This window comes from Myotis daubentonii, chromosome 14, assembly GCF_963259705.1.
Source record: "Myotis daubentonii chromosome 14, mMyoDau2.1, whole genome shotgun sequence".
NCBI classification, from domain to species: Eukaryota; Metazoa; Chordata; class Mammalia; order Chiroptera; family Vespertilionidae; genus Myotis; species Myotis daubentonii.
The window spans coordinates 29,427,311-29,454,402 of NC_081853.1; the positions used below are offsets into that span (position 1 = coordinate 29,427,311).

The following is a 27,092-nucleotide window of genomic DNA, read 5'->3' on the forward strand; positions in this document are numbered from 1 at the left end:
CCTGACATTGAAAAATTTTGATTCATGCTTTATCTCATCCTCATTATTACTCTCACTTTTAATTTTAAAAAATCCATATGTGATACCTGAATTAAGAAAAATAAGCTTATGTTAGCCAGTTTGAAATGTTTGTTCAGTTTATTAAAAGGAATTTGACATTGTCAAAGAAAGTTTTATTTTGAGTTAAAATCTTTGAGCTTATTATGCTTTTTTTCTTGTTTTTCTATGTGACTTTTGGTTGGTTGTCTCTTTTCTTCTCTCCTTTTCCTTCTTTTCTTCCTCTTTTCCATCCTTAACCCACTACTTTTCATGGTGACTCTTGAGGAAGAAAAAGTTTTCTGCTATTCACTAGATTTATTTCCCCCTCAGTAATGAATGGTATGCCCTCATTTGGAAGCTATTTCTTTTACATAGCAAGGCTTGCCTGTTTTGTTGGATTATTTTTTCAAGTGAATTGATGAGTGCCATTGATTTGTAAAGACTTTGAAACAGAAATGAAGTTGTTTTTCTAAACTTTCTCTTTAATGTTTTTCAAGTAGCTGAACCCAATCTGGAAAGCAAGAGTTATGATATTTAAAGAAAAAGTATTTATGACAAGCTTTTAAAAAATACGTTTATTGATTTTTAGAGAGAGGAAGGGTGACAACTAGAAACATTAATGACAGAGAAACATCATTGATGAGCTGCCTCCTGCACACCCCCTTCAGGGGATTGAGCCTGTGATTCGGTCATGTGCCCTGACTGGAAATTAAACTGAGATCTCTTGGTTCCTGGATCAGTGCTCAACCATTGAGCCACACTGGCCAGGCGACAAACCTTTTTAAAGCTCATGACTTTGGACAGTTTTTTTTTTTTTTTACTCTTAACCTATGTTTCTTCAACAGGGAGACATGAGAATTCTAAAACTGCCTGATCCATGAAGTTAAAAGAAAAAGGAAAAAAAGACACTTTTTAGGTACCCTGCAGGTGCAGAGAATACTTATATTTATTTTGACCAGGATGCCTATGGCTTTACTTGAACCTGGATTAACCATTGATACCCTCCTCCTTTTTTGTTATAAATTCTATGCATATTATAAAATATGCATAACATAAAATTTACCTCCCTAACCGGTTTGGCTCAGTGGATAGAGTGTCGGCCTGCAGACTGAAGGGTCCCAGGTTCGATTCCGGTCAAGGGCATGTACCTTGGCTGCGGGCACATCCCCAGTAGGGGGTGTGCAGGGGGCAACTGATCCATGTTTCTTACTCATTGATGTTTCTAACTCTCTATCCCTCTCCCTTCCTCTCTGTAAAAAATCAGTAAAATATATTTAAAAAAATTTACCATCGGAGTCATTTTTCCATGCACAATTTGTGGTGTTAAGTACATTCACAATGTTGTCCGACTGTCATTACCACTTTTTATCATCCCAAACACTAACTCTGTACTCATTAAATGACAGACTACCCTTTCTCCCAATCTGGGTAATCTGTATTTTAGTTTCTGTCTCCTATGAATTTGTATATTCTTGCTCCTTCATGTAAGTGGAATCATACAGTAGTTGTCCTTTTGTGTTTTGTTTCTTTCACTTAGCATAATAGTTTTAAAGTTCATCCATGTTGTAAAGTGTATCCAAATTTTATTCCCTTTTTTTTAATATATTTCTTTATTGATTTCAGAGAGGAAGGAAGAGGGAGAGAGAGATAGAAACATCAATGATATGAGAGAATCATTGATTGGCTGCCTCCTGCATGCCCCCTACTGGGGATCAAGCCCGCAACCCAGGCATGTGCCCTTGACTGGAATCGAACCCGGGCCCTTTCAGTCCGCAGGCTGACGCTCTATCCATTGAGCCAAACCGGCTAGGGCTTTTATTCCCTTTTAAGGCTGAATAATTTCCACTGTATGGATCCTACCACATTTTTGTTTATCCATTCATCTTTTTTTTTGTTGTTGTTAATCTTCCCCTGAGGATATTTTTTTCCATTGATTTTTAGAGAGAGAGTGGAAGGGAGGGAGGAGAGACAGAGAGAGAAAAACATTGATGTAAGAGAGACACACCCATGGGTTGCCTCCCGTATGGCCCTGACCAGGGCAGGGCCATCATTGAGCCTCAACCAAGGTAGATATTTGATGCTCTATCCACTGAACCAAACCAGCTAGGGCTCTCTCTCTCTCTCTCTCTCTCTCTCTCTCTCTCTCTCTCTCTCTCTCTCTTTAATAACATTTTCATGGCTGTGAAGTGGTATCTTATTGTAGTTTTTTATGTGTACTTCCTTAGTGACTAAGGATGTTGAGCATCTTTTCATGTTCTTATGCACATTTTTAGAATTGTCTAAGACCATTGCCTGTTTTAAAATTCAGTTGTTTTTATTGTTGAGTCATAGGAATTTATTATATATTCTCTATTAATCTCTTATCAAATATATAATTTACACATAGTCTGTGGGTTGCCTTTGCACTCTCTAGATAGTGTCAGATGCACAGAAGATCTTAATTTCAACAAAGTTCATTTGCCTATTTTTTCTTTTATTGCCTAACATTGCTTCTCTTTTTTATATAGCTATGAGAATTGGCCATGGTTTTAACCTAGGTCTCTTATCTTCAGCTTCTGGTTAAAATATGCAATCCCATCTTGCATTTGTAGGGTGACTATTTTATATGATCTCATCCAGGAGACCTGGGGAGAGATGAAGAGAGATTAACTGTGTTCATTCTGACAGGGCAATATTAATGAAGTGACCCCTCGTAAATAGAAAAGAATGCAGAACAAAAATAAAACATATTTTGTATGGGGGTGATGATACATACTTTAAGATTTCTCTTATTTTTTTTTCAAATTAGAAGTTATTTTTGTTCACAGGAATGTTAACTATGTAAGTCTACACTGATTCTTATTCTTCATAGATAATCACTTTTTGTAATTAAAGAAAAAATTTTAATATATATTTTTATTGATTTTACAAAGGAAGGGAGGGGGGAAAAGAGATAGAAACATCAATGATGAGAGAGAATCATCAATCACCTGCCTCCTGCATGCCCCTTATTGGGGATTGGGCTTGCAACCCAGGCATGTGCCCTGAGTGAGAATCCAATCTTGACCTCCTGAATCATGGGTGGACCCTCAACCACTGAGCCACACTGGCCGGGCCATAGATACTCACTTTTAATAATTTTTTATATTTGAGTGTATTTTTTTGTGTATTATGCCATTATATTACTTTACAAAAATGGCTTAATATTCCCCTGCAAATATTTTTGTGGGTGTGTTAATCCTCATCTGAAGATATTTTTTCCATTGATTTTTTTAAAGAGAGTGGAAGAGAGGGAGAAGAAGAGAGAAAGAGATGAATGTGAGAGGGACACAGTGATTGGGTGCCCTAGGGCTGGAGATCGAGCCTGCAACCTAGGAATTGAACCCAAGACCCTTCTGTGCACAGGCCAATGCTCTAACCACTGAGTAACACCGGCTAGGGCTCTCTTGCAATTTTTTATTTTAAAGTAACACTCCTTAATATGTCTTTGATAGCTTTCCATATTTAGTTTATTTCTATTTTATATTCATAGTTCTTTAATGTTCTACAATTTATTTAACTAATCTCTTACTGCTAAACGTTTGTCTTGTCTTCAGTTTTTGAGTTTTACAAACAGTGCTACAGTGAGTATCCTTGTAGATGTGTCTTTGTGCACTTAAGCAAGTGCCATTTCAGAAAATGTCTTATTTTTTTCCTGCAGATGTTGTGGACACAGATTCATAATTACCCAATGTTTAACCTCCTTATGGAAATTGACTCCTATATGTTTGCATGTGTGAATCAAACTGCTGTATATGAGGAGCTCGAAGATGAAACAAGAAGACTCTGTGATGTCAGACCTTTTCTTCCAGTTCTCAAATTAGTGACTAGAAGTTGTGACCCAGGGGAGAAATTAGACTCAAAAATTGGAGTCCTTATAGGAAAAGGTAATTAAAAATTTTTCTAATATGAGTTCTTAACATGTTTTTTTGCGATATATACAAACATGTAGTAAGTATGATCTAAGACATTGCTTTGCAAAGTGTGGTGCACAGACCAATGATGGTCTGTAAATTGTTAGCAGTTACCGAGTCAAGTACAGAAATCATGAGTAAAAACGCCTCTAGCAATGTGATAATGCCACAATATCCAAGGGCTTAAGTTTTGTGTTTCTTTTTTGAGTGACTTATTTTTATTTTACAAAAATACTGTTTTTTTGACATGTTGTAAAAAAATATGTTCTTTTGCCTCAGATAGTTTGAGAAGCCCTTTCCTAAGAGATACTGAACTGCCCCTACAGTATGAACATAATTTTTAAAATATATTTTTATTGGTTCTTTTTTTAAAAATTATCTTTATTGTTAAAAGTATTATAGATGTCCCCCTTTTCCCCCATTGACCCCCCCCCATCCTGCCCCTACTCCCCCATGAATATAATTTATATACAATTCTCTATGCCAACCAAGACTTTAAGCTGATAAGTTTCCATAAGTAACCCATATTATTTACAAAGTTTACTCCATAACTAAAATTATCTTTAAGAAGTTAATTTTGTAGTGAGTCAAGATACAGCATGTCTATAGTATTCTTTGCAAATTAATTTCAGGGATAATTGTTAGTAACAAAGTAAAAAACAAGCAGGAGTCTCTCTTCTGTAGTAATCTCAGAGACCAGTGTTTACTATCAGTATCTTCCTGCCTTAGACAAGATACTGACGTGAAGTGAGTACTATAAGGGGTTATTGAAGAAGAGACTTAGAAGTTTAAATACAAAACAAAAAATCCACTGGAGATTATTGGATCTGAATTGGCTACCTATATTAATCAAATTTACTATTAGAGTATAGTATAGTACCATCCCCTTCATGATAGTATCTTTTTTTTTTATTTTATTTTATTAAATCTTTATTGTTCAGATTATTACATTTGTTACTTTTTTTTCCCCCCCATAACTCCCCTCCTCCCAGTTCCCGCCCCACCCTCCGCCCTCACTCCCCATCCACTGTCCTCATCCATAGGTGCACGATTTTTGTCCAGTCTCTTCCCACATCTCCCACACCCCTTTCCCCCCCAAGAATAGTCAGTCCATTCCCTTTCTATGTCCCTGATTCTATTATAATCAACAGTTCATTCTGTTCATCAGATTATTTATTCACTTGATTCTTAGATTCACTTGTTGATAGATGCATATTTGTTGTTCATAATTTGTATCTTTACCTTTTTCTTCCTCTTCCTCTTCTTAAAGGATACCTTTCAGCATTTCATATAATCCTGGTTTGGTGGTGATGAACTCCTTTAGCTTTTCCTTATCTGTGAAGCTCTTTATCTGACCTTCAATTCTGAATGATAGCTTTGCTGGATAAAGTAATCTTGGTTGTATTCATCACTTTGAATATTTCTTGCCACTCCCTTCTGGCCTGCAAAGTTTCTGTTGAGAAATCAGCTGACAGTCGTATGGGTATTCCCTTGTAGGTAACTGAGTTTCTTTCTCTTGCTGTTTTTAAGATTCTCTCTTTATCTTTTGCTCTTGGCATTTTAATGATGATGTGTCTTGGTGTGGTCCTCTTTGGATTCCTTTTGTTTGGGGTTCTCCGCGCTTCTTGGACCTGTAAGTCCATTTCTTTCACCAGGTGGGGGAAGTTTTCTGTCATTATTTCTTCAAATAGGTTTTCAATATCTTGCTCTCTCTCATCTTCTGGCACCCCTATAATTCTGATGTTGGTACGCTTGAAGCTGTCCCAGAGGCTCCTTACACTATCCTCGCATTTTTGGATTCTTTTTTCATTTTGCTTTTCCGGTTGGATGTTTTTTGCTTCCTCGCATTTCAAATCATTGACTTGATTCTTGCGCTCCTCTGGTCTGCTGTCGGGCGTCTGTATAATATTCGTTATTTCAGTCCGTGTATGCTTAATTTCTAGTTGGTTCCCCAATATAAGATCGAGGGTCTTATTAGTTTTCGTGTAGATCTCATTAAGTTTATCGGCAGCTTCTAAACAGTTCTTGAGAGACCTTAAAAGTGTGGTTCTGAACTCTATTTCTTCCATTGACAATTTTGTCCTGTTTCTTTGTCTCCGCATTTTGTTATGCTTCCTTGGTGTACCCCCTAGTGGTCTTTGTTTGGAGTCTTATAGTTAAATCTTGATTGTTGTAGCTAATTCCAGGGAGGGTTTGACCTCCAGGCCAAGTGGCTATGAGAATCAGCTGTGTCAGCAGTGAGAGAACTTCTGTCCTCTAGGGAGGTGCTAATCTAGCCTTTGCCTGAGGCTATCTGGCAAATGCCTCTGTGCAGGGCTTGGGCGGGGCGGGTCGCACAGGATCAACAGGGTGGGCCGGAGAGAGCAGTTATGGCGGCTCTCAGTCCTGTCCCCAGGGGCTCTGCCTCTCTGAGTCCCAGCACCCGCTGCAAAGCTGGGAGAGAAAGCTGCACTCGCTCTGACCGAAGCCAGACAGTCCACTTCTCCCGTTTGAGCCTGGGTCCCTAAAGACTCGCCCGGATCTGGTGCTCAGAGTCTGCGACTCCCTCCCGATTGAAAACAACAACCGCGCCCTCCGCCGCCAGCCCGCTCCTCGCACTCCGCACCTCAGAATTTGACTTCAGCACTGCGCCTCCTCTGAGTGTCCGTGTGCGTTTCTCTTTCCTCCTAGTTGTAGGACTTCCACTCAGCCAGCGTTCCTGTGTTTCTGGGTGATGTCCCTTCCGTGTTTTAGTTTCACTTTTGAAGTAGTTGTTCAAAGCAGCAAACTCCGGCGTTAACCTATGCCGCCATCTTGGTTTTTCCATGATAGTATCTTTAATATAGTACCATCCCAAGAACCATCCCATTTAAAATAGTATTCTTTGATCTTTACCTAAGGTAATTCAGGGTAGCCAGTAATTACACTGTGAGGCTGAACTCTTCCCTTTGAGTACTTAGAACAGAACCCTGTTGATTTGCTAATGGCACCCTGTTCTTTAAAATGTTTGATTACTTCAGAGGATAGCTGGTTAGCTTCTGGCAATAATTTCCCCTCCATTAAATAGATGTATAATTACATACCATACAGATTTTTTCTTGTATATTAATAGACTTTGTAGAAAGCATTCTTTTTCATTTTCTCCAAATGTTCCAAAGATTTTTATAGGTTATTAATTTTCTCCATTAGAAAAAGTTTTTCCTTCACTTGAATTGAAGAATATATGGAAAAGTAGAAAGAATTAAAAATCTCTTATAATCTTTTATCCTCTAGGATAAGACTATCCACTTGATAATATTGTGATGTATCTAAAACATTTGGTAGTCTAAAAGGGTAGCACCACAGAGATAGCTAACTTTCTTCAGAATATAGGTATCTTTTAAAATCTTACGATCTTTTCAACCCTTTAGATCACTGTATTCCCTTCTGGTCTTGCTTTATAAAACATAGGATTCATTAGCTACCATAACCTCTACCCAAGCTTGCCAAATTTAGTAAATAAAAATATAGGCGATCCAAATATTATATAGGATATACTTATGCTAAAAAAACTATTCATTGTTTACCTAAAATTGAAATAGAATTGGGCATGCTATTTTTATTTATTTTTATTTGGCAATCTAACTTTACCTTACTACAGCACAGGGAATATATGTATATTAGAATTGAATTTCTCTTTCTATAAGCAAGGTATTATATTTTACTCAGAATCATAAAGCTTATTGTATTATTTTATTTTGCAGAGTTCCTTACAATTTAAAAGATCAGCATGTAAGAAATGTTTTAATGTGTTATACAGTTTATAAACTCTTAACTCTTTATAAATTGTACTTTAGATCTTCAGCATCTCTAGAAAAACTGGTGCTTTGATCATATACACAATTTTAAATGTTAACATTCATTTAGAAGTTAAATAAGTCTGTTTTAATGTTTTAGAATCAGTTTTCACTTTACATACCTAACAAGTAAATTTTTGCAATTACTGTTTTGTATTTCATGACTACAACCGGGCTTGGTGAGGTCATGCCTCCTGGCAAAACAATAAACAATTATTTCAATTTAACTTCAGGAACAAGTTTGCTGCCGCCTCCTCCCCAAAGAAAACAATAGAACCTTTACAGATATAACTGCCTAATAGGTCTAAAAATACCTTCTTTTAAATATGATGGGCCTGATTATTTTATTTTCTGTTTAATTCTAAATGATCATTTATAGAGCAGCTCAACCAGTGAGCCACACCAGCTGGGCTACTTTTGGTATTTTATCTGGCTATTAATTGATTTTGTATAATATTTTCCTGCCCAGTTTTGTTTGCTTGATAAAAACCAATTATCTTGTATATTCTCTTACATTTTTTATATTCTCTTTAATTATTCTCTTTAATTATATTCTCAAAATGACTACTTTAAAAAATGTGTTTAGGTTTGCATGAATTTGATGCCTTGAAGGACCCTGAAGTGAATGAATTCCGAATAAAAATGCGTAAATTCAGTGAGGAAAAGATTCAGTCGCTTGTGGGATTGTCTTGGATGGACTGGCTAAAGCAAACATATCCACCAGAGCATGAATCATCCATCCTTGAAAACTTAGAAGATAAACTTTATGGAGGAAAGCTCATTGTGGCTGTGCATTTTGAAAATTGTCAGGTAATATAATATTATTTTAATACATATTTTGTAATAAATCTGTGACTTTTACCTGAATACAGCTCAACCCTCAGAGGAGGCTTTTGCTTGCCTAGGAAACTTTTATAAAGAGCATTTTTTTTAATTTTTAATTTATATATTTTGATAGGTTTCAGAGAGGAAGGGAGAGTGAGAGAGAAACATCAATGATAAGAGAGAATCATTGATCAGTTGCCTCCTGCACACCCCACTCTGAGAATCCAGCCTGCAACCTGGGCATGTGCCCTGACTGGAAGGCTAAGTTGATTTCCACATGCACAGTACATATAAAGCTTGTGCTGGCGCCAGTTGCACGCATGTGTTTCAATCTGTCATTGTCAATCGTAAATTTTGTTGACACTTCTATTATAGAGAAAGGGCGAATAGCGATATTAAAATATTTCTTCTAATTAATTTCCTTTCAATGTACACGAATCTGTGCACTGGGCCATTAGTGATCTAATAATCATAGTTTTCTAGGGTAGCAGTTGGCTGCTATGAGAGAGAGTGAGCTTTCTTATATCTTTGATATATGATCATTTGGTGTGAAATTATAGATGGATTCAGGTATTATTAAATAATCTTTAATATCTCTACCTTTGGGATTTATGCATAGGTTTAATAATATTCCATCACAACTATATCTCATTTTTCACTAGTTAAAATTTCTTTGTTTCTTTTTATATGTTTATAAAATCAGACAAAAATTTTAAATTATGGCTCAATTAGTATAAAGTAAAAATCTCTTACTAGTGACTACATATAACTCTTTTATTAATACAGACTAAAAACACAGGGGTTTTGGGTCACTTTTTAAAAGAAGGATATTTACTGGAAAATGCATGTGATAAGCTAGCTACCTGAAGATAAATTTTTGTTAAATATTATTAAACTTTTAGTTAAATATTTATCTGACCTGTGGAAACTGTGGCACACTCTAAAGCGTAAGATGAATTGCAAATTATCAGAAATCTTAGCATATTTGGCATGGATACATTATATTTAGAAAACTGGAAGATTTACTGAAATACTAGATGTAAATAAAGGATGTACATATGTGAATATTATGTATGGCTATTTATAATGTAGTAATAAGTACAAATGTAAAGAGTGTTTTGTTTTGTTTTTAGCACAAATGTTTAATTGTGGTGTGTTTTTTTTCTACCCCTCTCTATAGGATGTGTTTAGCTTTCAAGTATCTCCTAATATGAATCCTATAAAAATAAATGAACTAGCAATCCAAAAACGTTTGACTATTCATTGGAAAGAGGATGAAGTTAGCCCCTATGACTATGTGCTGCAAATCAGTGGGAGAGTAGAATACGTGTTTGGTGATCACCCACTAATCCAGTTCCAGGTATGAATATTAACTCTCAATTTACCAGAGAAGTGTGTGTGTGTGTGTGTGTGTGTGTGTGTGTGTGTGTGTATTTAACAATTTGACAATTTAAATTTCTGATATAAAAGTGTGTTAACTATAGTCAGCATTTGGAACCTACAGAAAATTATACTCAATTAAATAATAACCACAATCCTACCTACCTCTAAGTTAACCATTGTTAACATTTTGGCATGGTTTTGTCATTTTACTCAAAGTTACATGTATTTTTGGCATTATGTGTGTATCTATAATGTTTTCATTCTGCTTTTTAAATTATTTCAGTGTCATAATTTCATACAGTACTATGAATTTTTATATAATTTGTTATAGCTGCCCACTATTTCATCATATAAACAATGATTTAGATATGAAATATTCTGGGGGAAGTAAAACAAAATATTTTCATTAAATGGCCACTAATTGAATTGTATAAAACTTATTTGCAATTATCTGTTAACTAGGTAAAGTAATATTAAAAATTTCCATTATGTATTATAAAACTTTTCAGTTTTAAGCCTAATATTTATATGTGTAATTTCCCCTTTCCTCCTCCACCCCTCCCCCACCTTTTTTGTTACTTCCATATGTGGTAGAAATTTTGTAAGAATTAAATTTCACCATCCTCCAACGTCTTTCCTTACCTTTCAGTTATTTATTACCATTTAGTCATGAATTCTCTGCTTATATGGAAGGCACTAAAGTGCCTCAGATTATTTTTGGAGTAAAGTGGAGTTTAAATAAGATATGTGCAGTGCACTACCCCTCCCCCCACCATACGGTGTGCTATTTAAAGGATAGGATCCTAGCTTTGCCTTCAAGGAATTTGAGGATTATTTTTTGAAATTACATTTGGAGACAAAAAACGATCATTATTATTAAGAACAATACGCTGAGTGCCAAGTTAGATAAATAACTAACAAGATCTTAGAGTAATATGTGATCACTTTTATTTTTGTTTTGTATTAAGAAAGAGGAATACAGGCATGCCAAATATTAAGTGATGTTTGTCTGAGAATAAGGACCTGTGATTTATTAGAAGGAAATAGGGAATTTTACACCTTTGTTTTCAGATTTTTGGTGTGACCTTCAATTCTTGTGCTTTAGTAGGTAGGAAGTCTAACAGTGATTATAACTTCTTTGCACAGCTTTGAGAGCTGTGGCATTCTGATAGTAAGTGCTTGGACTCTAGCTCATAAGAGGAAGAAGGAAGATGTAAAGTGCTTGGTGGGAGCATAGAAGTACTGCCTTCTTCCCTTCATCTTTTGCCATATTTTAAGGATCCTCCTGCTTCTTTAACTTAACACCTTTTTCTTAAGAGAAAGGCATACTGTTTTGCCAAAAACTAGAATTTGTTATTATAAAGAAAAATAAAGCCATGCATACGTTTTTGTACAAGGTCATATTGGAAAGAAAATATACAATGTTGGCAAAGGAATATGAAGGAAATAGAATGATCCATCTTTCATAGTGAAAAGTTTTGAATGAATACATTTGTCATAATATCATGTAATTCCACTTATAGGCCATTCGGGAAATGTTTTTTATTTATTTCAAAAAATATATTTTTAGTGGTTCTACATTTAATACAGTACATGGAATCACACTTTATATTTGTAGTAGAGGCCCAGTACGTGGGGTTTTGGGGGAGGGTGGGGGAGGGCGGGGGAGGGCAGTTCCTCAGCCTGGCCTGCACTCTCTCACAATCCAGGACCCTTCGGGGGATGTCCAACTGCCAGTTTGGGGATCAGGCCTAAACTGGCAGTCGGACATCCCTCTCGTAATCTGGGACCTCTGGCTCCTAACTGCTTGCCTGCCTGCCTGCCTGTCTGATTGCCCCTAACCACTCACTTGCCTGCCTCATCACCCCTAACCCCTCTGCCTTGGCCCCTGCAGCTTCGTCAGGAAGGATGTCTGGAATGATGTCCAGAAGGTCGTTTGGCTGTCCAGTCTATTATAGATAAAGTTTTTCTTTTGAATAATATATTGGATTTCTATTCGGTTTGTTAGGAATTTTTGGTAATGTGAATAATCACCCCCTTTTTTACATGCCTCTGGAGAGTCATCCTGGTTTCATGGAAATAAAACAAGAGCCTCAAGCTGAGAGGCCAATAATTTTTTTTTCTGGGAAACAGTAATGGTTGCCTGGAGTCCTGTGCTAAAACGGTACCAGGTCTACCTCAGGGATCCATAGGAAAGTGTGAGATGACTTAAGAAATGGCCACATGGGTCCTACGTGCTAACCTTTCTTGACTGATTGGTGAAAGCTTGCACCGTGACATTAATCTATGGTGTTCATGTCCTGCCCTAGAAAGGTATGCCTATTGTCAAACTGTCAGGTATTAAGTGCAGAAAAGAGAAGATAAAACATCTAGACTGAGGCATGTATTTCAAGGTTTAGCCAGTAAACAAAAAAAAAGTCAGGTGGATTTAAATTCAGGTCTTAAAGATACTAGATCAGGGGTGGGCAAACTTTTTGACTCGAGGGCCACAATGGGTTCTTAAACTGGACCGGAGAGCCGAAACAAAAGCATGGATGGAGTGTTTGTGTGAACTAATATAAATTCAAAGTAAACATCATTACATAAAAGGGTACGGTCTTTTTTTTTTTTAGTTTTATTCATTTCAAACGAGCCGTAGTTTGCCCACGGCTGTACTAGATGTATAACTTAACTCTTCCAATTTTTGCTCTTTAATATATTAAGTGGGGGATAATTGCTCTTAGTGAGTTTTTATGAAGATTACCTATCCTATATAATAAAGAGGTAGTATGCAAATTAACCCTCATGCCGTCACAAGATGGCTGCCTACAGCCTCACAAGGGGTTAGTGAGAGACAACCAAACGACTGAACAAGTAGGCTATGTGAGGCGACCAGGCCGGCAGGGGAGTTAGTGAGGGACGACCAAATGACTGAACAGCAGGCTGCATGGAGCGACCAGGCTGGTCGGGGAGTTAGTGAGGGACGACCAAATGACTGAACAGCAGGCTGCATGGAGCGACCAGGCTGGTGCGGGAGCCGTGAGGGGCGACCAGGCTGGCGGGGGGGTGGGGGGGGCAGTTGGTGGTGACCAGGCCAGCAGGGAGGGCAGTGGGCGACCAGGCTGGCAGGGGGGCAATTGGGGGTGACTAGGCCGGCAGGGGGGACCCAGTAAGAGGCAAGCAGGCCGGCGGGGTGGGGGGCAGTTAGGGGGTGACCAGGCCAGTGGGGAGGGTGCATTTGGGGGTGACCAGGCTGGCGGGGGGGCATTTGGGGGCAATTAGGCCAACAAGGAGCGGGGCAGTTGGGGGCAACCTGGCCGGCAGCAGGGGGCAACCTGGCCGGCAGCAGGGGGCAGTTAGGGGCAACCAGGCCAGCACACAAAGGCAGTACAGGGCGACCAGGCTGGCAGGGGGTGGGCAGTTAGGGGTGACCAGGCATGCAGGTAGGTGAGCGATTAGGAGCCAGCAGTCCAGGATTGTGAGAGGAATGTCCCGGAATGGAGAGGGTGCAGGCTGGGCTGAGGGGACCCCACTTTCCCCTCCCCCCCCCACCCCCATGCACAAATTTGATGCACTGGGCCTCTAGTAATGTATAAGCAGTGTCTAGCTCAGTTCTTATGTACTTAGATATTAAGTTAATGGTGGTATTTTTATGGTGTGACTTTATTTCTCATATTCTTGACATCAAATTGGTGAAGATATACTTTCATAGTCATTTTAATATAGTGTTGTTCAGCTTAATTTTATTCTTCTATTGGTTTAAGTATTTGCTTGATTATCCTTACCTATTATTTCTTGCCACTGTTAGTATATCCGGAACTGTGTAATGAACAGGACCTTGCCCCATTTTATACTTGTGGAATGTTGCAAGATCAAAAAGATGTATGAACAGGAAATGATTGCCATAGAGGCTGCCATAAATCGAAATTCATCTAACCTTCCCCTTCCTTTACCACCAAAGAAACGAATTATTTCTGTAAGTTTCATGTGTGAACTTTTGCCAACTCCAAAAGGCATGTGATTTTGTTAAGTTGTATATGTAAGTCAGTCTCTCTCTCTCTCTCTCTCCCCCTCTTTCTCTCTCTCTCTCTCCCTCCCCCTCTCCCCCTCTTTCTCTCTCTCTCTCTCTCTCCCTCCCTCCCCCTCTCTCCCTCTTTCTCTCTCTCTCTCTCTCTCCCTCCCCCTCTCCCTCTCTCTCTTTCTCTCTCTCTCTCTCTCTCTCTCTCTCTCTCACACACACACACACTTTTTTTTCACTTCTCCTTCTGTGAAAACCAATATATACAAATCCCTTTCCATTTATAATAATTATCTGTTTAGTTACTGTTATTTTTCTTTACTCAAGCTACATATAAATGTAAATATGACATTTCTATTTCTGTTGTTCTTTTGGTGCCAAAGAAAAATGCCATTAAATTAGAGATATTTTGAAGATTAGAGCTGAACATAGGACTTGAATAATTAGAGACATTATGGTAAAAAAGTTAGATGTGCAGAAATAGCTGATTTACTATTATATTTCATTTCTATCAGCTTAGCTATGATAGTGTTGTGGTATAATTTGCCTGTCTTAATTGAATACTTTTAGACTTTTATTGTATCAAAAAAACAAATGTTTGTGTTCATGGGAACAGTTAACACTTTTTAAATAGTTATTCAGTCTTAACACATTGTATGAGTAAGATATTATCTATATATTAATTTAAATGGTAAATTCTTAGTTTTATTCAAAGCTTTTAAAACTATTTGTTTAGATATTTAGCTTAGTAATCTTTTAGCAATATTGGAATGCTGCTTGTGTTTTACCATGAGAGTTATGTGCTACTGGTTATGATGCTTAATTTAACATGTGACTTTCAGTTGTTAGTTTAGAGGTCTATTTTCATTATTTTGCCAGTGGACATGAGAACTGATGTGATGATTTCATTGTTGGCATAAAATATTCATATCTTTAATTAAAATACCTTGTACTTATTTCATTCTTTTACAGCATGTTTGGGAAAATAACAACCCTTTCCAAATTGTCTTGGTTAAGGGAAATAAACTTAACACAGAAGAAACTGTAAAAGTGAGTACTTGCTAAGATTTGAATTTGTCATCTGCTCCATTATTTAAATAACTCACTGATATGCTCCATGAATGTCACGTTGGAAATTAAATTTTACTAACATTGGTCAGTTATACGAGGTAGAATATGGCAGTTTATTATAAGACAAGAATTTTTGTTTTTAATTAAAAATGTTGTGTTTTTTTGTTTTAAACTATTCTTTAAATACTTGGAGATGCAACGGATAGATTGACATTTGACAGTATATTATATAAAAAAAATTGCTTTAGATGAGGGATATAACAAATGAAATTTAAGTTGAAACTGTAGGTTACATGTTTGTATGCAAGTTTACTCTTCTTTCTCAGCTTTGCTTAGAGCTGCACCCAGCCCTTTTTTTTTTTCCTTTAAACTTGCTGAGCACAAAAAATGTAATACCATTTCCTGGAAGAAAACAGATGACTACATTATAGACCACAAGTTGTTAACACATGGAGATTTATTGCACAGCCCCATACAATTAAGTGAAGATTTAACAAGGCATTTTGTCTCAAAGTATAAAGCATGCATTTTCCCCTATTTTGTTTGACAGGAAATTAAGTGAATAGTTTTGTGATCCAAGAAAGAGATTCAGTTAGTTTGAGACGTTTGCTGGCATGACAATATATTCAGGAAGCACCTTGCCAAAGATTACCAAGAGCTTGCTTTTGTAAATGGACATTAAAGATTCTTTGGGTAGCTGTCATGAAAATAAGGGTGTTTCTTTTCTCTTATATTCTTAGCTAGATTTGAATTTTTAATGAGTGTGTGTATGCCAATTAGCTTTTGTTTTCTATTTTAGTGGTAATTTTATTTTTTCCTTTAATTTAAAATTTTCTTATTAATTATTTTCCAATTGCAAAAGTTTAACATTATTGTAACAGGTAAAAAAATACAAACATGATTAGAGAAAAAAGTTACTGATCTCTTTATCATCATATATAACCAGTGTTGTGAGTGATTTCCATATTTACATAAATATATATACAGATAGTTTGGGGATTGAATAGTTTTTTATTGTGTTTATTTTGTTGATTGGTTGGTTTGTTAAAAAGGGATGATATTGTATGTATTATTCTGCAGTTTGATTTATTTATTTTATAATACATCTTGGACTGTCATAAATAGTCACTAAAGTTCCTTGGGTATTTATATTTCTAATGGCAGAAATCATATATAGGCAAATCTATCCTCACGTCATATGGAGTATTATATATGTTTGTATAGTTTTTTTCCTTGATTTGTAGGTATGGATGTGTAATTTACATTGTAAAAATGGGAATTCTTGCTTGTTCTTCCCATTTGTAGTTTATTGTATTTGTCTTCTGTGGGTAATTTATGTTATTTAATTCTTGTGTCGTTATTAAATTTTCTACGGTCTTCTATTTGATTTCTTCTGAAGAAGACCAAAGAAGCCTTCACTGCCTGCTTTATTTTTTTGAGTATAACATTTTATGTCTTTGTCAGTGACATTTTATTTCCATAGGTTTTGCCAACTTCCAACAGATATTTCAAGCTGAATTGATTCTGTTGTTTGTGGTCATGCTCTAAGGAGTAATGGTCTTAATGACATGTAAAATGTCTCCCAGGCAACTCTAGTTTGCTAGTCTCCTCTCACCAGCGGCCCCCCCCCCCCCCGCCTTTTTTCCCCCACTGGGGTTATATTGTTGAATGTAAGTAAGTTAAGGCAATTATGGCATAATTTATTTTTGTAGATACACACCCTTCTGTTTAATTGCTACACAAGTTAGGAGCTCCAGTAATGTTGAAAAGAAATCTGAAGAAAAAAAAGAAGGGGGTATACTGCTTTACTTCTTTTCAAACTTTTTCTGGCTAGAACCTTCAATATATGATTTTAAATAGAAATGATGAGAGTAGATGTATCTGTCAGGATTCTTCAGAGAAACAGAACCTGTAGTGTATGTAGTTGGGTTGGAGGAGGGGGTAGGGGAAGGGCATGCAGACATATATTTGTTTAAGGAATTAGCTCACATGATTATGAAGTTAAGTCCTGTAATCTGTAGGGTTAGAGGCAAACTGGAGACTCAGCTGAGAGTTTAATTCTAGTGTGAGTCTGAAGGCTTGAGAGCCAGGTGATGGTTTTGAGTAGTTCCTGTTGAAGGCTGGCAGGCTCAAGACCCAGGAAGAGCTGCTGTTTCAGTTCTGATGATAGGAGAAAAGCTGATAAATCACACAGGCAGGAAGAATTCTTTCTTACTCTGGGGAGGGTCAGCTTTTATTTATTTATTTTTTCTATTTTATTCTTTAACAAATTGGATTTGGGCCACCCACTTAGGAAGGGCAATCTACTTTACTCAGCCTACCATTTGAATGTTTATATCATCTAAAATCCCCACAGGAACACCCAGAACATTTGGACACCCCAAGGCTTAATCTTAAAGGAAAGCATTCAATCTTACAACTTTAAGTATAATGTTAGCTGTACATTTTTAGAGATGCCCTTTATTCAAGAAATTCCCTTTCTTCCTACTCTGCTGAGAGTTTTTATCCTGAAAGAGATAAAAAGGGGTTGTACTTTGTCAAATGCTTTTTCTATATTTACTGAGATGATTGTATGTTTTTTACATTTTAGTCTGTTAATTTGATTGATCTTAAAAGGTTGAAACCAACTTTGCATTTCTGAAACATTCTCCACTTGGTGAAGATGTAGCTTATACATTTTTTTATTTGTTTTATTAATATTTTGTTATAGGTTTTTATGTCTATACTCAGGGAAAATATTGGTCTGCACTTTTCTTCACATGTCATGTCTTTCTCTGATTTTGGTATCACGATAATGTTAGCATTATGAATTGAGTTGAAAAGCCTTCCCCTCCTCAATTTTCTGAACAAGATTATGTAGGATTGGTATTATTTCTTCTTTAAATATTTGATAGGATTTACTCCAAGCCATCTGAGCCTAGAGTTTTCATTGTAGGAAGGTTTTTAACTAGAAATTTAACTTCTTTAACGGATATGTAGATTTTCTTTTCTGTGTGTGTCAATTTTGGTATTTCTTGTCTTTTGAATAATTTATTTTAAGTTGTTAAATTTATTAGCATTAAGGCTTCTCCCCCCCTTCTCTCCTCCCCGTCCCCTCTCCTCTCCTTACCTCTTCCCTCTCCACCTCCCCCCTTCTCGGCTTCCTTCCCCCATCCCCTCGCCTCTCCCCTCCCTGCCCTCACTAAAAAAATATATATATAAATTTATTAGCATTAAGTTTATAGTAGCCCCTTAAATTAGTTTTCTGTTGCTGGATAACAGATTACTGAAAATTTAGCAGCTTAAGGCAATATCTGTTTATTAGCTCACATTTCTATTGGTCAGTAGCCTGGGCATGGTGTGGCTGGGTTTTCTGCTTGTTCTCTTTACAAGGTGGAAATCCAGGTGGTAGGTGGACTGCATTCCTTCCTGAAGGCTCTGGGAAAGAATCTGCTTCCAAGATGATTCAAGTTACTGGCCAAATTCAGTTCCTTGCAGTTGTAGGACTGAGGTTCTAGTTTTCTTGCTGGCTGTTGGCTGGGGATTACTCTCAGTTAATAGAGGCCTCTTTCAGGTCCTGGCCATATGGCTCTCTCCATTTTAAAATCTAGAAATGGAGAATTTCTCAAGCCTCAAATCCTTCTCACTGTTTGAATCTGTTGCAAGGATTTAAGGGCTCATGAACCAGGCCCCTAATAGATAATCTCCCTTCCTTAAAGCCAGCTATATCATAAAGTATAACCTAATTATGGGAGTGAGATACTGCAGTATATTCACAGTTCCAGGTGATTCTCTGTAGTCTGTAATGAAAATACTAGTTGTTTAATGAGGATTCACTACTCTGCCTGGCTGGTACTTGAATGTCTTTCAACCCTGTGAGAGTGCTTAGAGTTCTGTAGCATTCAGCTTCTTTCTTGGTCAGTCTCTTTTCAACCTTGTGACATTTCGTTTTTCTGGTGCGCACCTTAATATGTACCAGAAGCCTAAACTCAGCACTGCCTAAATCTAGAAGATGGTGTTAATGCAGTCAGAAAGCATTCAAGAAGCCCTCATATTATCACTTATGTGGGAAAAGGGTCTTCTAACTATCAGAGAAAGTTCTTCCCATTTTACTCCTCCTTTTTTGTTGTTTTCTGTCCTTTTCTCTGTTCTCATTTGCCCCAGTCTCTAAGAAGTCCTGGGGCAACAGCAACACCAAAGGGGACAGGCTTAAAATGCAGAGTTGAACCTTCTTCTTTGATTGGAGGAGTTGTAATCTCAAGAGAATGTGGTAAATCCTCATTGATTCCCCCCCGCCCCCCCACTTCCCTCCTGTCCTTCCTGCTGTTTGGCATAGTTGCAGGAAGTGTGGGTGAATAAAACCTCAGCTTTCTGGCTGGATGACAAGAAAAGGGGAGCCCTAACAACTAAAATATACTCGAATGATTGCAGACTGCGAGAGCTTGGGAAAGCAACCCCTTTAAATGTTTGCATGTTTATGCTTATATGTTTATTGCTAAGCTGTTCATTGTGGATCTGAGTCTTACTAACTACATAGTTTGAGAACTGAACAATAGCAGAAATCACTACCCAATTCTCAGACTGGTCCCTGTATGATGAACACACAGGACAAATTCAAATAATCCTGCAAAGAATTTGAAAACTCAACTGGTATTGGAACCACAGCTCATTGAAGGCTTGTTGGAACTTGCAGCATGAACTTAATCATGATCTCCTAAAACAAACATTAATTTTCTCTGTAGGATATAAATGAAACCCAGAGTAGTATAACATAATGATCAAAATGTCTTGTAGACATTTCAAAATTAATTGGCTTTTAAATAATCAGGAAAATCTAGCCTAGCCGGTGTGGCTCAGTGGTTGAGCATTGACCAATGAACCAGGAGGTCACAGTTTGATTCCCCTGTTAGGGCACGTGCCCCAGTAAAAGACTCAATTCCCAGTAGGGAGTGTGCAGGAGGCAGAGGATCAATGATTCTCTCTCATCATCGATGTTTCTATCTCTCCCTCCTCCTCCCTTTTCCTCTCTGAAGTCAATAAAAACATATTTAAAACAATAAATAAACACAGGACTAGGAAAATCTGAAGTTGTATGTACAATGATAATAACAGATATCAATGCTGAGATGACATAGATTTTGGAATTATCTCACAACGTTATTAAAACAGTTATAAAAATATGCCAACAACTAAGGGCAGTTATAATTGAAAGTAATGGAAAAATAGAAATCTCAGATAAGAAATAGAAGGTATAAGGAGGAACCAAATGGAAAATTTAGAAATGAAAAAAACAACAACTAATTTCAAGAACTCACTGAATGGATTCAACAATGGAATGGTAATGAGAACAGAACGAGTCAGTGAAGTTGAAGATTAATAATCAAAAAAATTTCCAATTTAAACAACAGAGAGAAAAATGATAGGGGAAGAAAAAAGCTGCAGGGCCTATGACTATCAGAAGGTCTAACATTTGTGTGATCTCAATCCCAGAAAGCAAAGAAAGAGTGCAGTTCAGGAAAACTGTTTAAAGAAATTATCACTGGGAGCTTTCCAAAGTTAGCGAAAGATATAAATATTATGACAGATTCAAGAAGCTCAGCAAACCCCAACAAGAATAAACTTATAGAATTCCAAGCCCAGATATATCCCATATTTCACACTTATTAGTCATAAATCACAACACCTCATAGCCTAGTTATATGGGTCTCAGCACTCTTAACCTGCTAAAATATGTGCAACCTGAGGAAAGAAATTGTATCTTAATCTTTTTATCTTCTTACTTTAGTGCCTAAATCCTAAGTAAACTTTTGTATAATGAATTAATAATACATTTTCATGTAGCTATAACATCTTTATATCCTTGGTTAAAGGTAGCACATGGCTTCTCCCACAAATGAGAACAAATCTGTCTCTTTACAAAAGTGATATACTTCATGAAACTGAGAATTTCAGCCTACTATTTATGCTACTGCCCCCCCCCCCCTTTTTGGTGTCTAATATTTAAAGGCAAAAATGTAGTGGATTTTGGCCATATTGCCAAATTAGAAGGAAATTAAGTGTTGATGTTGGGAAAAAGTTTCATATCTTGCCTAAAACAGAGCATTTTTAATTGGTGAGTTCAGGATTACAGTCTGTGTGTATGCTGGGCACACCCTTGTTGGAGCACAGTGGCAAGGCCTTTGCATTATAAAGCCTGCCTTCTCTTGCTCTCCCTGTGTTCTGGGGCTTGTGAAAATGTGTCTCTTTAGAAGTTTACTACAGTCAGACAATAAAATGTGTGACTGTATTAAGCATAATGGTGGCTTTAAAATTCTGCACTTTTCAGAGTCTGAAGATGACCCAGACCAAACATCAGGAAATGGGACAATTTTGACAACATTTCACATGATAGAAGTTTAGGGAATGGTTTTTCTTACTGCTTTTTCTGAAAACAAAACCTTTAATATATCTGATACCATGGGAGATTTTAAGTTCTGAAAACAGAATTTTTTTCATTTTATTTTAAATGTAGATTAATTTTTCTATTCTTTTTAATCAAATTGACTCTTTTAAAGAGATTTCTCAAGCAGACATAATCTTAAATAAGTCACACTTTGACTATTAGATAATGAATGATATTTCAACAGATTTCTTCAAAATGTGCAGGGTCTCGTTATTGTTACCTTGCCCAAGCTAGACTCATTCTTTATTGTTATTCTTTTCCAGATCACACCCTTTACTGTTTCTGTTTACAGCTAGTATAGGACTTTTCTATTCATCTGATCCATAATTTTACTTCATTTCTTATGTCAGAATTTTGCCAGAAGTTGGTTGGTGGAATTATAACTAGCATTTTTTGTTTTTATTTTAAAATATTGGCATTTATTGAATACTTATGTAGTGGTCTCTTGTATTTCCCTGTTTTAAGCCCAGCAGTTTATTGTAAATAGCTTGGATTTATCATAATAATGTTGAAAAATAATTTTTTAAAAATAATTTGTTTTTCAAAAGGTGTTTAAAGTCATAAGTTTTCAAGGTCACTGAGAGTGAAAATTGAATATCATTTTTGTCCTAAAATTTCTAACTTCCATTATATCATACACAAGATGCAAAATACGTTTTATGTATGTTTTGTCTTACTTATGATTTACTTACTTTCATTTCACAAGTGATTTGAGTCAAGTGCACACGCACTTGTTCTTTCTCTTTCTCTCTCTCTCTCTCTCTCTCTCTCTCTCTCTCTCTCTCCCTCCCTCCCCCCCCCCCCACACATATACACACAAAATATACAAAGTTTTGACTTTTTAAAAAATAATTGAGGCCCTGGCTGGTGTGGCTCAGTTGGTTGAAGTGTTGTCCCATGCACTGAAAGGTCATGGGTTTGATTTCCAGTCAGGGCACATACCTAGATTATGGGTTCGATCCCCAGTTGGGGTGCATATGGGAGGCAACTGATCAGTGTTTTTCTCTCATATTGATGTTTCTCTTTCTCTCCCCCTTCCTCTCTCTCTAAAGTCAATAAACATATCCTTGGGTGAGGATTAAAAAAAATCTTTAAGAAATAATTGAGAAAAAAATAATTGAGGATATTTAATGGCCAAAAAAGTCAGGAGCAAGATTCACAGTAGGTATGTATATACAGTAATAAGAATTTGTGTAATTGCTTGATGTGGGCTACAAATTTTGCTCTCACCTTGCAATATAGCTAGTAGTCAAAGCAAAGAAAACATGATCACTTACAATATTCAGAATCTCCTAAGATAAAAACAAACTAGCTATTCATGTGTTTATAGCTCATCCTGATACTGAAGGAGACACAGTGGGTGATAAAGTGAGCACCATAACCACTGACCGCATCATTATAGTAGTAAAATAATGTTCCACATATTTGTCCCTTATAATATGTTTTACTGGGTTAAAAAATATTGACAGTACAATTCAGAAAAAGTTATTCTATGAGACACCAAAATAATTCAGTCTGAGTACTATACTCAACCAGGTGATGGTTTATCCTTAATTGAATGGTAACATTTGGACTTTCCTAAGAAACAAATATATGGTGTATCTTTTAGGAAATTCTATGTATATTTTTACTCAAAACTGGGATTTGAGGTAAGGACTAGGCTGCAGAGACTTTGTTGTGGTCCTTTAAAGACAGTTATCTATAAGAGAACAAAGCAGATATACTTTGATCAACTGAGCCTTGAAGAGAATTAAAGTAGTTTTATTATGGACATGAAATTCCTAAGTGGGAATCATGTATTAATAGATGACAATCCCCCAGCCCTCCCTGTTTATATACCTTTACATTGGAAATTTGTGGAGTGTCAGTTGTGTATGAAATAACCTGCATTTTGCGGGAAGAAAATAATCTTCAAGGCCTGTGCTTCACCCCAACAATCCCATCCTCCATCTGCCCCATCCACAGCTTTATAATTTAGTAACATTTATATCTAGATGGCAAGTATTGGATTCTGATTTTTACAGTATCTGCATAATTTGATCTTCCTTATTATTTATCTTATAAATAATAGTGGACCAGTATTTTCATTGTTCTAATGTTCTATAGCTCCCAAATAGAATAGATTGACAGGAGGTGTCCTTCAGACATGTTATTATCCTCAAGTAACAGAAAACCTGACCACGAAAGTAGGATAAATAGGGCTTTAAAATTATTTTTATAGTTTTACTGTATGTGAGGCTCATCTCACAGGATAGTAAATGACGGAAGGAAAGGTAAATAGTTCTTGCAGGGATGAAAGGGTAACTTCACATTTGTGATTGGTCGGTCGTTTGGCGTGGAGGAGGGGCACAGGCAGTTGGTTTATCCCGGGCATGCGCTCCAGATGAGTGTGACAGGGAAAGGCAGGCGCTTGCAGAGAGTGTGGGCAGAGTGAAGTCAGACATAGCTGACAGAAAGGCAGGGAGGGGTTGGTCATTGAAATGGAGGCCTAATGAGGGCCGGAGAGCTTCCTGTGTGATGTGTACCTGAGGGGAAGGAGGGGAAATACTGTGGTGCTTTTGAGGCCAAGTAACTCAGAGATTAGATGGATTATTGGCTTCAGGCATGTGGACCCTGCCTCAGCACTCTCAGTGCTTTCCTCTCACTGGGCATTCTTCAGTTCTTGGAAAACAATTACTGATAACTTCTTTGTAAGAAAATTGAAAAACATACCACCTTTGCTTATAATTCTCAAGACTTCGCCCAAATATCTCCTCAGTTCCAGACTTCTATCTTCATACACATTTCTAAAGCCAATTTATATCTAAAGTCACCAATTCATTCTCTTCCCTCTTTCTTCTGCCTTTCCTATTATGTTTGGTAAACCAGCTAGAGTTGCCCCTCTCTTTCATCTATCATGTCTGATCAATTGATCACATACTGTTGATCCTTCCTTAATATCCTTTACCCTCCATTCCTTCCTTCTGACTCTATCATAATTCATAGTTCCGGCCTGGACTGTCTCTCCCTGAATTACACCCTCCCTAGAGCTCTTCTTGCCTCTCTTTTCACACCTTACGTTGAACCCTAGCATTTCTCCTCCCTGAAGAAAAAGTGTTGTGTTTTGTTTTTTGTTTGTTTGTTTTGTTTTGACATAATAGCTTTTTTTTTTTTTTTTTTTTTTTTAGTATTTTCAAGTGGTCTTTTAACTGTTTAACTTATATTTGCGCGTAATAGTTTTAAATGGCACTGACTTTGCTGTTAGCCTCTCCAACCCAAGCACTTTGAGACTCGAGCTGTACTGGGCTGTTCTGGGTTCCTAGGCATGCCAGCGGAGCTGGTCATTGTGCAGGCATTAGGCACTTCCTTTTCTTTACCCGTTAAATTCTTTTTAAGATAAAGTTTGGTACAAAAGTGCTGGAACCTTTTCCTAACCTCCTGATGAATTCAAACTTCCATTCATTGTGTGTTCTTTAACTGATGCTCAATCTTCCTGAGATATGTTAGGAAGGAAAACAAAACTTAGAAATCTACGTTTTGTGCTTTTTCTTCCTACCTTCCATATAATTTTACTGACACCAAATGCCATTTATTGTGCGTTTCATGATGGGTTCATTTCTTAATTGCTTAGAAAAGAATTGTTAAATGATTCTTATAGGCAATTAAATTTTTCTTTAGAGAATAAAATAATTATGAAAATGAGAAATCATGTGTTAGTATGCTTTCTTATTCCTCTTCTGTCTTGGCTGTTAAAAATACTAATATTGTCTGTTTCTCATAGTTTAGATATTTTGAGTATAGCATAAAGGTAGATACAGAGATTTTTTTAAAGTACTGTTGTATAAAATTTTTTGTAATTTTTCTTACCATATCTTTTATAAATTAAATAAGAAATTCCCCAGGCTTTTAATCTAAATTTTTGGGAAATATCATTTACAACAGTTTAGAGACATGGACTTAAACAAAGGTTGCTTAAGGCTATGGTTACTCAATCTAGAAACTATTTAAATAAACAGGGAGAAAAACATGAATGGTGTTTTCTTAACAGTAATACCAAAGATATCATTTCTATTTTCATCCATACTTTTATTAAATTGAATGAGTTTTAGGTTGATTGTGGACATGTGCTGTTATGTCTGTGTTATAAGACCTTAAATTTAAATCATCCAGCTTGCTGCTTCTCCCATATATGTTTCTTTATTCTCTGAAATTAGAGGTGTGGCAGTGGTACAATATTCATGAATCTGTATTTGTTTTTGTCTCCCTCCTTACAGGTTCATGTCAGGGCTGGCCTTTTTCATGGTACTGAACTCCTGTGTAAAACCATCGTAAGCTCAGAGATATCAGGGAAAAATGATCATGTTTGGAATGAACCACTGGAATTTGATATTAATACTTGTGACCTGCCACGAATGGCTAGATTATGTTTTGCTGTTTATGCAGTTTTGGATAAAGTGAAAACGAAGAAATCAACTAAAACAATTAATGCCTGTAAATATCAGACCATCAGGAAATCTGGGAAAGTGGTAATTATATACTAACTTCTGAAATTTTTAAAAAATGAAGTAACTTAATGGAATAATATTATAATGAAATAATTTTAAGACCCTTTGACATAATTGAGTAATACGTATAAGTGAAATTAATATAACTTTGGTCCCTAAGAACTGATTTCAAAAAGATAATAAATCTTTTTTATGTCCTGCTCATTCATTTCTCTTTTGGCAAATTTATTTTAGTAAATATCATACTATAAGTGCTCTGTTATAAATGTTATACTTTTTAGGAGATACTGATGAAAAAGAATAAAGACATTTTAAAAATTACAGATCAGTCTCTTAACTGAAATTTCAGGTGCCACATGTTTGAGAATTAAGAATTTTGTGTATTTTAGAAAGATCATAGATCGTCATATTTCATTCAACACACCTTGGGGGTCTGGGACTCAAATCTGTAATCAAACACATCAGTATCTAGAAGGAAAGTATGTGAATAGTCACATTAAATGAGGCAAATATTAATTTCATGTTATTTTTTTTTTAACTATCAAATGAGTTATGAAAAAATTTTAGTTTTCAGTTTCTTCAATTTTGAAATTGTAAATAAAGGATGGTGCATATTTTCCCATATTCTCTTCCATTTCATATTTTTAGTCAAGATTCCCTCCCTCCCTCCACCCTTCCCTTCCTCCCTTCCTTCCAGAGAGAGGAAGGCAGAGGGAGAGAGAGATAGCAACATCAATGATGAGAGAGAATCATTGATTGGCTGCCTCCTGCACACCCCCTACTAGGGATTGAGCCCACAACCCGGGCATATGCCCTTGACCAGAATTGAACCTGGGACCCTTCAGTCCACAGGCTGACACTCTATCCACTGAGCCAAACCAGCTAGGGCAGTGATGGCGAACCTATGACACGCCTGTCAGAGGTGACACGTGAACTCATTTTTTTGGTTGATTTTTCTTTGTTAAATGGCATTTAAATATATAAAATAAATATCAAAAATATAAATCTTTGTTTTACTATGGTTGCAAATATCAAAAAATTTCTATATGTGACATGGCACCAGAGTTAAGTTAGGTTTTTCAAAATGCTGACATGCCGAGCTCAAAAGGTTCGCCATCACTGAGC

At 36.6% G+C, this 27,092-nt stretch overlaps 1 protein-coding gene across 5 annotated transcripts in view; it reads left to right on the forward strand.

Annotated features, from left to right (window-relative positions):
• PIK3CB (phosphatidylinositol-4,5-bisphosphate 3-kinase catalytic subunit beta) overlaps nt 1–27,092 on the forward strand; it is a 144,686-nt gene that overhangs the window by 65,846 nt on the left and 51,748 nt on the right. For 3 of the 5 annotated variants that reach the window (XM_059663805.1, XM_059663808.1, XM_059663807.1), the window contains exons 4-9: nt 3,719–3,944; nt 8,373–8,596; nt 9,792–9,971; nt 13,782–13,949; nt 14,964–15,041; nt 25,737–25,988. In XM_059663805.1, coding sequence (XP_059519788.1) covers nt 3,719–3,944; nt 8,373–8,596; nt 9,792–9,971; nt 13,782–13,949; nt 14,964–15,041; nt 25,737–25,988 — 1,128 coding nt within the window. Of the gene's footprint in view, nt 1–3,718; nt 3,945–8,372; nt 8,597–9,791; nt 9,972–13,781; nt 13,950–14,963; nt 15,042–22,630; nt 22,649–25,736; nt 25,989–27,092 lie in introns of those variants that run through there. The other 2 variants (XM_059663806.1, XM_059663809.1) reach the window with 2 other exon arrangements.